Source organism: Archocentrus centrarchus, chromosome 7 (genome assembly GCF_007364275.1).
Source record: "Archocentrus centrarchus isolate MPI-CPG fArcCen1 chromosome 7, fArcCen1, whole genome shotgun sequence".
Classification (NCBI taxonomy): domain Eukaryota; kingdom Metazoa; phylum Chordata; class Actinopteri; order Cichliformes; family Cichlidae; genus Archocentrus; species Archocentrus centrarchus.
The window spans coordinates 12,684,345-12,697,959 of NC_044352.1; the positions used below are offsets into that span (position 1 = coordinate 12,684,345).

General features: G+C 39.3%; 1 protein-coding gene across 1 annotated transcript in view; it reads left to right on the forward strand.

Annotated features, from left to right (window-relative positions):
* Nucleotides 1-259: 259 nt before the first annotated feature.
* The window catches only part of LOC115783405 (death-inducer obliterator 1), a 28,709-nt gene continuing 15,353 nt past the window's right edge, over nt 260-13,615 (forward strand). The window contains exons 1-7 of the mRNA XM_030734213.1: nt 260-345; nt 3,350-3,434; nt 3,522-3,600; nt 3,686-4,850; nt 4,968-5,220; nt 5,400-5,693; nt 5,818-5,992. Of these exons, the coding sequence (XP_030590073.1) occupies nt 3,543-3,600; nt 3,686-4,850; nt 4,968-5,220; nt 5,400-5,693; nt 5,818-5,992 (1,945 nt within the window). The 5' untranslated portion in view covers nt 260-345; nt 3,350-3,434; nt 3,522-3,542. The remainder of the gene's footprint in view (nt 346-3,349; nt 3,435-3,521; nt 3,601-3,685; nt 4,851-4,967; nt 5,221-5,399; nt 5,694-5,817; nt 5,993-13,615) is intronic.

A 13,615-nucleotide genomic window follows, 5' to 3' on the forward strand; every position in this document is an offset into this window, starting at 1 on the left:
TATAGTGTAAGACATTCTCCTCAAACTATGGAAGCTTGTTTCAGCCACAAAAAAAATTGTTATTCAAAACTAGAAATTTTGAGTTAATAAGTCGAAATTACGAGCTATGGATAGTAAAAAAAAAAAAATCCCAAAACATTTCAGTGGAGGAAACAAGCTTCCATATCAAACCCAGTGAACACTGATAGATGAAGAAGAAACCACGTTGCTTTCCGCGTCTATGTCAGTACTTCTCGCGAGATTATGTTTCAGCAAGGTACAGAAAATGGAAGGCTGTACTGTGGGTGCTTGCTAGGTTGCTGAGGGACTCAAACCATAGCTGGAAAATTATAAATTACATCGAAGGTATGGTTTCCGTGTCTGTGTACGGGCGTTCAGCATTTAATTCTGGAGTCCGTGTCGTTGGTGACAATCAGCGCTGCTGCGTAGAGTATTTATTAAGTAATCAGAAGCTCAAGATTAGCTTTAGCTACCCTAGCTGCAGAGAACAATGTCGGTCGCCACCAGATAGAAGACGGCTCTGCTTCGCCTTTACTGAACGACTTGTGAGTGTTTGGAATGTTGCAGGGCAGGGGCGTTTCGAATTAGTTAAATTAGTACGAGCTGTATAGTTTCGTTTGGAGTGTTGGGACGTTGTGTACTGCCCAGCTATTTGTTGCTGAGTTTTTGCATAAAGTCTCACTTCCAGCAGGCCGGTTTTGCAATGTGAGGCATCAGTGAACAGAGCAGCTGGTTCTACTGCATAACATTAACAGCAATTAGAGTTTGGAAATAAACGACAGTGAGAAAATGTACATTGGATTTAATCAACATAAACGTCTATCTGCGAGTTGCATGTCGTAAACTAATCCTAATTCGGATTTTGGCTGATCTTATTTTTAAACCAACAGCACTGATTTGTCTAGGAGGCAAGGGAATGGCACAGCATATTATGTTTACAGATATGCATCATTGCTAAAAGTGCTAACGCCTTTTCCTTTAGTATGGTAGTATGAGAACACTTGCAAGGCAAAGCCTCAAATAAAAGTGCAAAGGCATAGGTGATAATCTTAAAGTATTATGCACATTAAACAGTAGTGCACCCTTCGTTGTTAAACGTATCCGACATTTTGTTGGATATTTTATTACTCCTGCAGTTTGCTTATCATATAAACTCTGAAAGCAGTTCAAGCAGCTTGTTAACATGATCGTGTGTATTATATGTGAAATTATCCTTTAGTGTTCTCTTTATGGAACCCAAGACCTGTAAATAATAAGCCAACAAGGTTGCAAACTGCTGGTTTAATCTTATAACTTAAAATTATCCATAAATCTAGTTGAGTGAAAATACATTATTTCTCTCTGTGTAATCAAGGTGAATTTTAAAGTGTCATTTAATATACTTTTTCCACATACACACTTGAAACACTGAAGTACAGTACACTCAAGTAAATTACTGACATCCTGCCACTTCAGATCTATTAATCCCAGTTTAGGCATTGTTAAAAATCCAGTCCATTTATCTTACCTTTAAAACAGAACTCCAGGTTGACTTGAATAACTGTAAAAATAGCTTTAAAGCCCCTTTCTTGAAAAAGGATATGTTTGTGTTAAAAAAAGTTTTTCGCAGAACTTTATGGAGTCCTACAAAAAATACACCATTTTTGCTTCAGTAGGAATTAATAAGGTAAGGAGCAGCCAGGTGATGCTAATCAAATACACTTGGATTAACTGATCATCAGCAAGCATGACCACCTCTATAAAAGCAGAGGTTTTGACAGTGTTCTGGTCTGGAGCATTCGGGTGTGTGTTAATACACTGTCACTAGCTTCCAACAACCAACAACCAAATAAAAAAAGAACTACATTTCAGACTCTACAGGCCTCAGCATTTAAAGGTTAAAGTTCATAAGAGTACAATTAGAAAAAGCCTGAACACGTGTAGCTTGTTTGGAAGGGTTGCCAGGAGAAAGCCTCATCTCCATATCAGAGCATGGCTTAGGTTTACAAAATTGCATCTTAACAAACGGCAACACTTCTGGAATGTCCTTCGGGCAGATGAGACCAAAGTAGAGACGTTTGGCCATAACGCACAGTGCCACATTTGGTGAAAACCAAACACAGCATATCAGCACAAACACCTCATACCAACTGTGGGGTGATGATTTGTTTTGCAGCCACAGGACCTTGGGCACCTTGCACACCTTGGGCACATTGAGTTGATCATGAACTCCTCTGTATACCAAAATATTCCAGAGTCAAATGTGAGACCATCTGTCTGACAGCTGAAGCTTGGTTGAAATTGGGTCATGCAACAGGACAATGTGAGTTGCCTAAATCTACAACAAAATGGCTGGAAAAGAAAAGAATCAAGGTGTTTCAATGATCCAGTCAAAGCCCAGGCTTCAGCTTGACTGAAATGCTGAGGTGGGACCTCAAGAAATGCCTGCAAATTTCAATGAACTGAAGCAACACTACAGAAGAGCGGGCCAAAATTACTCCATACCAATGTGAGAGCCTGATAAAGTCATGCAGAAAATTAGTTCCAGCTATTACTGCTAAAGGTGGTTCTACAAGCTGTTAAGTCCTACATATAATCTTGTGAAAAGTCCTGTGGAGACTTTCTTTTTGACATGGCAGTATAAACAGCACCAGTCAGAAGTTTGGACACACTTAACCATTTATATGAATTCATAAGCAGTGTTGCATGTTCAAGCGATGACGTTCACTCATTCAGACATCAGTTACTTAAATTGGTGAGCCTCAGAATTTTATTCAGACATTCCCACAACAGCAATGGAGACAGCAAACCTTGTGAGATTAAAGAGTATACACACATCTATTGTATGTGTTCAAACGACATATAATACACTGGGTAATGTTACAGCAAAATGGGGTTAATGTCAGTGTGTTCAGAAGAATTTCTCCCCACATTATTGCTCCAAGTCAAGGTGCATGAGATGGATGCACAGATGGCAGGAATTGCAATCTTGGGTGTGCCTTTCTTTTAAAGCAGCTGCATGCGGTTTAGACTTGTTCTGTGTTAAAAGTGAAACATAAATATTACACAATCAGATTTGGTAAGGCTTCCATCACTCACATTCATAAATTAAGATGCCGTCAGATTATTGAGTAGGAGTACATGTCTAAAAGGCCCATTAGTTGTTCAGGAGTTAAAGCTAATACAGTCTATCAGTGATCTTACTTCTGTCAAGCTTTTAAGTCCTCAGTGCTAATGAATAATTTGAATGAGGGTGGGGTTTACTGCAGAGCTGTTTCGTTGCAAAACAGCAAATGGAATTGAGCTTTTTAGCTAAATTGTTTTTTTAATGTTGATATTCTGGTGTTTTGTCCCTCCATGATTTTTACAGGTTCACAGGAAAACAAATTGAGATGACTCTTTACACGCCCTAAAAACATTTGGCTTTTGGAGCTGTCTGCTTACAGTTTGCAGAGGTACCCGTTTTCTGCTTTATTCCTTGTTCAACCTAATGAATTGTGAACATTCCTTACAGACATAGACTAACTAAAACAATCTTGTAGGCTCGGACAGCGTGGCTGTCAATGAATGTCAGTATGGACACAATGGACAGCAGCAGTGTCCCTGATGATGATAATTCAGGTAAAACCAGTCTGTGAGTTGCCTACATTTGAAAAGAAGGTGCTGCTTCTTTTTTTCTTAATTCCATTTTTCTCTTTTTCTATAGATGAACGGCAGATGCCTTCAGAAGAGGCCGAGTCAAGTGCTAGGCCAACCTTGTCACAGGTGAAAAAGTCTTGGGGGTTCAGACGGACAACCATTGCTAGAAGAGAGTTCATGGAAGAAATTGGAGACCTAACCCACAGTCCTCCAATTGTTCGACGAGGCAGAAATCGTAGAACCAACCAGACAGCCCAGATCGCCACAGAGACCCCCACCACACAGAGGGCTACTCGTACAGCTAGGAGTGTTATTGATGAGCTGCAGTGGTCTGCCCCCTCCTCACCTGTCTCCGAAAATAGTAAGACTGGTTCAGAAACTTCTGCAGGAGGCAGCCTTGATCCCAGCTTATGGCAGGATTTTGGGTCTGCCTTCCACACTGCTTTCACACTGCTTGGGGGCAGCGAAGGCCTGTCACTAACAATGTCAGATGAACTGGAAGTTCCTGACATTTTAGAAGCTACTGATGCTATTGAGACCCCTAATCCACAGGCTGTAGATGAAACTGAGATGACTGATAATGTGGATGACATGGAGATTACACAGCCAGTTGCCTCTGACAATGCTGAGGGAGAAGAAATCCATGATGTGGTTTTAATCTCAAGTCACGAAGAGGACAGTGATGAAATGACTCTGCTACAGATTAAGGAGCAGCTGACTTCTAATAGCAAGCAGGGTGACCAAAAGGCTAGAGGGGGGAAAGGAGGAAGAGGAAAGGCAAGGGGAAAAGGGAGAGGCAGAGGAAAAGGTAGGGGTAGGGGTAGAGGTAGGGGTAGAGGGAAGGGAAGGGCTGTGGAGTTTCAGTCAATCACTGCAGATGATAAGGACAGTGATGATGATGTCGTGCTGGTCAGTTTAGCTGAGCAGCAGCATTTACAAGAAGTGGAAAAAGAAACTGATCCACACAGTCCTCCTGAAAAAGAGGGATCAGCTGCTCCCTTTGATACAGCTCTGAGTACTGCTCAGCAATCAAACTCAGACTGCATGATCATTGACAGTGACTATGTTCAGATTACTGAGTTAACTCCTGGCCAGTTTGATGAAGCACCGGAGGAGGAGGATGAGGTGAAGAAAGATGCTGAAAATACAGAAGAGTATTCAAGTAAATCACACACTGAAGGATATGACTCCAATACTCTGTACTGCATCTGCAGACAGAAAGAAAATAAGAGGTACATGTTTATATTTAGTAACAGGATTTCTTAGGCTGAGCTGTTCTTTCGGACAGTTTGCATACTTCAACTGTTTGCCATTTTCACTTCCTGCTGTTTATTCACTGCTTCTTTAAGGTTTATGATTTGCTGTGACATTTGCCAAGAGTGGTTCCACGGTGAATGCGTCGGTGTCAGTGAGACGCAGGGCCGTCAGATGGAGAAGAAAGGGCAAGAATACATCTGCCCGCCTTGCACTTTAAAGAAACAGAGCCAACTTCAGGCTGAGTCTCACCCTCAGCCAGACCCTGTGCTTAGCTTTCCTGAATGCTTGACACTACGTCCTGCTGTTGAAGAAGGGGTGGGGCAAGAGGAGCAGCAAGCTGTCAAGGTTTGAATTTAATTTAGGTTGTTACAGATTTTTAGATTGCTCACTGGCACAAACCTTTTAATATTTTCTTTCATTTATGTGTGACAGCACACGTGATAGTTCATCATTTGTGTTATTACTCATTTGATTTGCTTGAAGAAAGTCTATTCTCTGGGTTTAAGATGAGCATCTGTTTTCAGCAGACTGTAGTGGTGGAGGAGGACGAGAAGGAGGAGCAGGAAGAAAAACAGGCTACCGAGGCAAGGCCAGAGCCTGTTGCTGAACTTGAAGCTGAGATGGAGACAGATAGCTCTCTTCCGGTGTGCATCGGACCTGGTTGCTCTAAACAAGCACTACCAGGTTCTGTTTACTGTGGCAATGACTGCATCCTTCAGCATGCTGCTGTCACTATGAAGACACTCTCTGGGCCTAAGGTGACCAAGTCCAGAGGACGGGCACAGAGAAAAACTTCCACAGCTAGACCCGCTGTAAAGGTAAGCAAAATTAGCTTGCAGACTGAGAAGAGTGTTGAGGTGTGTAGATAATACATTTTCATCTTGGGGCAATTTCTATAGTTCAGTTAATATTTTTGATCATGTGCAAACATTTCCTTCACAGGCTCAGAGGTCAGGTCGGAGTTCTAAGAGGTTGGCAGAAAAAGCTGAGCTGCAAGGTGAGGAGAAAAAGGAGGATGATGGAGAGCAGGAGGCGGCTGCATCGCCTGTTGCCTGTGACCCCAGTCTCACAGAAGTTCAGGCCTTTTCTGCACCAGCATCAAACTTATACACAGCGTGTATGTATCATTCTGTACTCATACACATTCAAACAGTTTACACAACATGCACAAAGTGCCTGTTTTGGCATTACAGATTTACCTTCCCCTTTAAATCAATATACACAAGCACGCACACACTTGTACTCATTCTCTCTGGAAAACTGATTCATAGCAGGGGTCCGCAGTGGGTAAGTATGTTCACTTTTATAGTTCCTATGTTCAATCGGAGTGTCACAAATGTTCTGCTGAAACAGTCTTGACAAGTCAGGATGCCGATATTACCTAAACGCACAAATTTAAAACAGTCTCATAATTTAACATCCCTAAATGAGCAACACACAGAAAGTGTGCTGATAGGCAGGGTGTTTTACTGTGCTTGGTATCTGTATTCAAACACTGCCTTGATCCTCGGTCTAAAGCTTTCTGCAAATGCAAAACTACATGATCACAAGTTGGAACCAACTTTTTCGTTGGAATGATCTCTTATTCTGGAAACAAAATGGCTATCATGACCTAAAGTGTTCGCTTTCAAGAGTATAAAGAACTGCTTGATTTTGAAATGCTGGAAGAGACGCATCAAAACTTTGTGGTCCATTTCATACCAGAAACTGCACACACAAAACAGTATTTCTCAAATTTAGCATGAAGGTATTACCAAATTTACAACATTGCTCATTATTTAAAAAATTAACCAGTCTTATTCATTCAGTTTTTCATTTTAGTCACTAAAATATAATGAAAACCAAAAAATATAATAACATTTGGTTTCTGGAGTGACCCCGGTTCTCTGAAAACTGAGTGAGGTATCTCACTATGGGAAGCGCCCTCTGATTGGTCATGGCAGAGGGCGCTTCCTATAGTGAGATACCGAGCAAGGTTTGAAAGAGAACTTATTAGAATCAGAACCTGAAAGTTTCCATCATAGATGTATAGCTGTGTAGTATCACATAGGTATGAGATTAAAAAAATAAATCATATTACATGTTTGTGTAATCCAGTTAACTACAAAGTCGTCAGTCACATAAATATAAACATACTAAGAATACACAGATTGATGCTTTGTTCCAAGTTTAAAATAACAGCTCATGTGAAAACCATATTTATGTTTATATTTCTGTATCACACACTACATATGCCATTCCTTAAGGAGATCTTGTCTCAAAAGGTTATGTTTTTTTATATAAAAATTCATATTGAGGCTTTCTTTTTCAGTATTTTGGTGATTGAATAATAAACTTTATTTATGCAGATACTTTTCTTAAGCTTATCAAGTCTTACACAGACTTTTAAAACATTTAAAGTTTCAGCAATAGTTTAAAACTTAAACCAATGAAAAGTTCTGGTTTATGAAATAATTTCAATAGGTCCAGTTACACAAGTTCTTCAACCTCAAATCAAATGCAGGCAACGTACGATGGGTAATTGTTTACTATTTAACAAAGGAGAATAGACTTGATTTAATGACATGCATGTTTTCTAGCTCTTATGGAAAATTGTCCTATTTTCAGGACAGCAGTTTAAACACTGTGTAGGCCTACTGCAGCTCTCCTGCTGCTGGTCTGACTGTGGATAATGTTAAAAGTTGCAGGGTTTTTTTTTTTATAATCCCTGGCTTCACATATTAATCTAAATGTCCTGCACATTCAACCATCAAAGACACACTGCTCCTCAGTGCCAATAAATACACTGTCTTTGTGAAGTCCTCATAATCATGTCTTAAGTACCCAGAGTGTATAATTTTCTCAAAGTTAAACATCTTTTCAAAGAAGTGCCCTAATATTCCAGCCATTCAGCCATATGGATGCATTTCGCATTCAAATAGCAGTCTGATGCCTTGAGCGTGAAACATCTTTCTGATTTATTTTGTGGGCAGTTGGAGTCAATATTGAGAGAATAATTGCAGCATAATCTATGAGATGCTCGTTGTTACATACACATACAAAAGTTGAAAACTTCCCTTGTCTCTCTGTCACACCTAAGCAGCTTTCATGTTTAGGTTTTCCAGTTTCCGGTGCCTTCAGTAGTCAATACACAAACAACCACAAACACACGCTCGGATCAGTCATTTCACAGACACGCCAGCATTAGTTTGGATAAGATCCTGAATCGATAGGGACTCGGCAGCTGTTATGGAGGAGGAAGAGGAGGAGGGGACTGGAGGATTCATCAGATGGTAGAATGGGGTTCCTGCTGTTCACTGGACGGTGAACTGGAGATTTGTTGTTTCCATGAAGATTTTGAAGTGTCAGCTGGCCACTGCTCCATTCCTGTGAGCCTCTGAGAAAAGTCTTCACCCTGCTGAATGAAGAAAAAAATACTGGTCACACACACATACATACACACATGCATACAAACTGGGATTTTTTTTTTTTTTTTAAACTGGGTACATTTATAGTGTTAAATGACCCTACATGGGTCATATTATTTCACATTTTGCCTAAAATAATGGTGCGAATAATGCCATGCTACCAATGTTTCAAATCCCTGAACACTTTGTTTTTGCTCTCACAATTATACGAACCATATTTTTAAATTTTATGCACACTTCACACTGCCCCGATTTCGAGAAGTAATTCATTTTCCTCTTTGAGATCTGGCCCAAGTTTTATAGTGACTGGACTTTCATAATCGTAATTTTGCAAAATGATTCAGCAAACTAAAGTACGCAAAAGTAAACCTAAAATAATCTAAACTCACACTTTACTGCTCAGAGTTACTAGAAAAGACAAGACTGTTCTGCCCAGGAAAACAAAAAAAACAAACAAAAAACACATATAGTATTTGTCTGTAGGAGCTTCTCTTATATTCAGTAGGTCATGTATAGAAAGTTATTGAGACTTGTGAAGTTGCAGTAGGGTCACATTCTGCATATTTTCTTTTTTCACAACAATTAAAAAAACTCTCATTAAGCACATTTGGCCCTGATACCTTTCTGATGCTACGCCAATACAGTTTGGGTGAATTGAGTTAAATTTGTGGCGTTCAAAGCATTGACATTAAAAGCACAACAATAACATGTATTTTCAATGTCATGCTTGCTTTGGATAAACCTCACACATTGCAGGTTTAATCAAAACGCATTTGAACTTCTTTCTAACAAGTATTTTCAATAAAAACTAATTAATGATGTGGTTCACCTTTTGTTTGTATGGGAGTAGTGGCAGAAATTTCAGAGATAAAACATAAAAACATGTATGACAAGATACCTAAGCCCTTGAGTGAGCCAGCTGTTTTTGAAATAGCAATTTCATGTCTTTCCTCACATTTTGAAAGATCTAGCTAGGTCAAAGAGGGAGAAAGGTGGACTGGAATTTAAGTCTGTATATATACTGATGGCAATCTACCCTGTACAAACTTACACACACACAAAAAAAGAGACCAAAATAGTAATAAACACTGACTCCGTTTACAGTAGCTGTCCAGAACACTGGTTGATCACTGGTTGTAGCCACTGCTTGATGCCTCATGGAGCCAGCAAGTCTCTGAATGTGGAGCTGTGATGTGCTGGCACAGTTCTGGCAAAGGCTGATTGCTCCCAGTCATATCTCCAGCTGTTGTGGGGTGCTACACAGCCTCTCAGTGGGTTGAGATCAGGAGCGGATGCAGGCTGAGACATCTTCACACCAGTTTTTCCTCAAGGTGGTTGTGATGGTAGCAGCCAAGTATGACGTGTTGAATTATGGTGTCACTGCATGTGATGATACTCTACACACTACATCATTGCAGCACGAGTCGACTCAGGAATGGAACATTGAACTTGTATAGCTTTTATCTCTGTGTGACCTGAACATCTAAGTAGGAGCTATTTGGAGATTGCACCTGCCCACCATCAAAGTACTCCCACGGATCTTTCACTGTGATTTCTGATAATACAGTTTATATTGGTACTTATAAATCAGAAGACAAATAATTTTTGTTGTTCCCACTTGCTATACAGTATTTCTTTTCCATTAGTGTATATATGACAAACTTGCATTTCTAGCTCTCCCCTCAGTAAACGTTTGCACCTTTCCGAAAGACATAACCTCTTTTACTCAAACAACCTACCAAGCAAAAGAAAGCAGTTTAATGCAAAGTGCAAAGTTTGGTCCATAGATGTTGAGCCCCTTCATATGTATGGAACAGTGATGGAAGGGATGAGATTTGCTTTGGATAGTAAAGGGAAATCAACTAAGAGGGGTTTTCCATAAGGTTGCATTAGTTTTGATTATTGCTGATACAGTACATGGAACAGTGAGTTGGCAGTTTTGCTCTCAAATGCACCAATCCACAGATGTAGTATTTTGTATCCTATTTTTCTCTGTAATTTAACTCACTAGTCAGCAAATTAAAAGAACATCATGTTTCACCAAACCTTCTGTGAAAGGCAGGCGATACAGTTCAAGTGTCTGTATGCTGAACAGTGGCACTGTTTGGGTTATTGTTATTTATTTATTTATTTTGTACGTATTGAGAAGGGATAAATGTTCAATGTTAGATCCAAACTGGTTTAAATGAGCTTTTCTGTACCATTGGAAATTGTTGTGTACTGCATGGGGTAGTTAAAGAGGAAAACTGGCATCAAGACTCGCAAATTTGTCCAAGTTCACAGGGTCACCTACAATAGGCACCCTTGTTTAATAGGTGCCTGAAGAACTTCATTTCACACAGATACATTTGCAGTAAATTTTGTATTACTTTCAGAAATCATGAAAAAATAGTTTTTAAAACGCCAAAGGAAACAATACAAAATCCAAATGTGACCAGCTGTGATTTTTTTTGGATCTTGAGCAGCATTTATCACTGTTGCCTCTCTTCTGTCTGACTTGACCTAAGCTCCACCTCTAGGTTTGTTGTCATTTACAAACTCATTTGTCATACATTTATTACTCAGTAGGCAGGGAAACAACACAACATAAGAAAAATCAATTTAAGCATATACAACTCAAGTTTAAAAGTTCAGAATTAGAATGCCTTTTATTGTCATTGCATTTTAAAATACAATGAAGAGAAGTGCCTCCAAAATAAATAACAGTATAAAAACAAGCCTTTCACACAATAAAAAAAAAAAAAAACCAAAGCCTTTCAGCACAAGAGAACTATGAATATGAAGAAAAAAGTGTTACAGTGCATTGCAATAATCGTGCTCGATTTAGAACAGTGATTGCACTTGGATTAAAAGTGCAATAAAGACTATGCAACAGTACAGAGTAAAAACTGTTTTGAAATTGTAAAAATATATTTAGGCTGGGGGGGGGGCTTGAAAATGCTGGCGTTGCTCTTGCAAATACTGACTCTTCATTATCTTGCAATTCTTCTGTAGTTGAAACCTTATTCTTTGCTGCAATAGTTCCTGCCACACTGGCATCATAGCAAATTTTGTTGTTGTTCCCACTTGCTATACGGTATTTCTTTTCCAACAGTGTACATATGACAAAGTTGTATTTCTAGCTCTCCCTTCAATAAACATTTGCAGCTTTCCGAAAGACATGACCTCTTTTAATCAACCTACAAGCAAAAGAAAGCAGTTTAATTCAAAGTGCAAAGTTTGGTCCGTGGATGTTGCGTCATAGCAAATTTTGTTGTGCGTCACAAAACACAAAGCCAATGAAGTCAAACATGAAAAGCCTTGTTGCACTGTGATCAGTTTGGAGTTGCAGGAAGGGACAAAGTCTGTGGTCTCTGTCCAGTCTTTGGACTTGTAACCATTGAGTATTTAGCAATACTTCCCTGAATACCTTTCTTGAGCACAGAAGCCTAGTAGTTGTGACTTTTCAGTTGTGTAGCTGCATGCACATATTGTGATAGATATTCCATGAGTGTCGTGGTTTTTGTGATGGCATAGTAATGAATTATATCAGACAATTAGACATCGTCTGAGTGAAGGTCTCACTGAGTATTTCTTACTTACTTTTCCAAACTTCTCCAGCATCAAAGTTTCAACCCACTCTACTGAATATGTGTCACAGACTAAGCATGAAGCACAATGCCAGATATTTGGTATTAATAGAGCTTGTACATGACTAATACTCTCATATGACACCTGAATGAGAAGGTGTCAGATCCCGCTGAGGTTTGCTGGATAACATATGCCAATGTAAGCATTTTTTTCCCCACAGTATTTCTTAAAAATCGCCACATTGTCCGGACAGTTTCAGGACAGTGAGGTCCAAATATTATCCAAAGTTATGTAGCACATAGCAGGAGATAGTTTGCATCATGTGTTCTCACTTCTAAAAAAAAAAAAAATACTCTGCTTGGTTTGGATGAGGGCGCTGCCTGGGTAGGGTGTGCAGCAGGCAGCACATGACACCCACTCACATTGTGAATGCACCGGGCTGTAATCATTTACTACACAGACTTTGTATTAGAGAGCTGGCAGGCTGAAGAATATAATGTCTGATCCAGCTGTGCCAAACATTTAGGTGCATTTTCCAAGGCACCTCTGCTGGGCAATGCCTAGAAACATTTTGGGGCTTTTGCATTCCCTCCCAGAGTATGTGCTCTTAGACTCTACAGTTTTCAGGTTGAACACCAAGCTGTAACCACATGGTATGTAGTGTAGCTGTTGTGAGAAAGGTGTGTGACCTCTGCTGATTAGTTTCAGTGTTTATAGTAAGCACAAGACATGGACTGTAACGTATTTACTTTAATGTGGATCACAGCACAAATAATTGAATATGATAAATACCATTTCGAGGAAGGCTGGATACGTGAATTTTTTTTTTCTTGTTTGTGCGGGCTGCGTCTTGAACCTCTTTACTGTGTCTCATGCTTCTAAAGCTCAATGTGTTTTTCCAACATTTCAGTTTTTTGATACCGTCTCAAGCCTGTAATTGTAAAACACAAGCACCCTCTGTTGGCCAAACCAATAATGTGCAGCAATGGAAACAACACAGCTAAGGTTCTAAATATTTCACATTTTTGTTGTCTGATCTACATGTAGGTTTCCTGGCAGTATTGTATGATGACAGAGATTGGGTAACCTAAAATATGTAATATTAAATATTATTCTAAGAATCAGTTATTTAAAATTTTTAGTGGGTATATAGAAAGAAATAATTAAATAGTTTACTCATTCAAAATATTCAAAACAATTATGTTTGAAGCATACACCATTTACTGTGCGTGGACTACATAAAAAATATACCATCTACCAGTGATCAAAATTATTCAGCTTTATAACTACACTTGACATATTCAAACTTCCTACTTGGCATATATATATATATATATAAAATATGTATATGTGTGTATATATATATACACACACTACTTACAAAAACTTAGGGATATTTGGCTTTTGGGTGAAATTTCAGGACGAGCCTAAAATGCATTCAAACCTTTACAGGTGAACTTAATGTGACCTTCTCTAAGCTTTTGAATGCACATGTCCAGCTGTTAAATGCTTCAGAACATTTTGCACAAGTTGCTGTTCTCTAACGAGGAGCTTAACGGCAAAATTCACAACAGGTGTTTGATCCTCGAATCGACCAATAAATGTCCTGGTTCAGTTAGAGCTGGTGTTTAAACAGTCGTCCTCATCATGAACCAGGACATTTATTGGTCGATTCGAGGATCAAACACCTGTTGTGAATTTTGCCGTTAAGCTCCTCGTTAGAGAACAGCAACTTGTGCAAAATGTTCTGAAGCATTTAACAG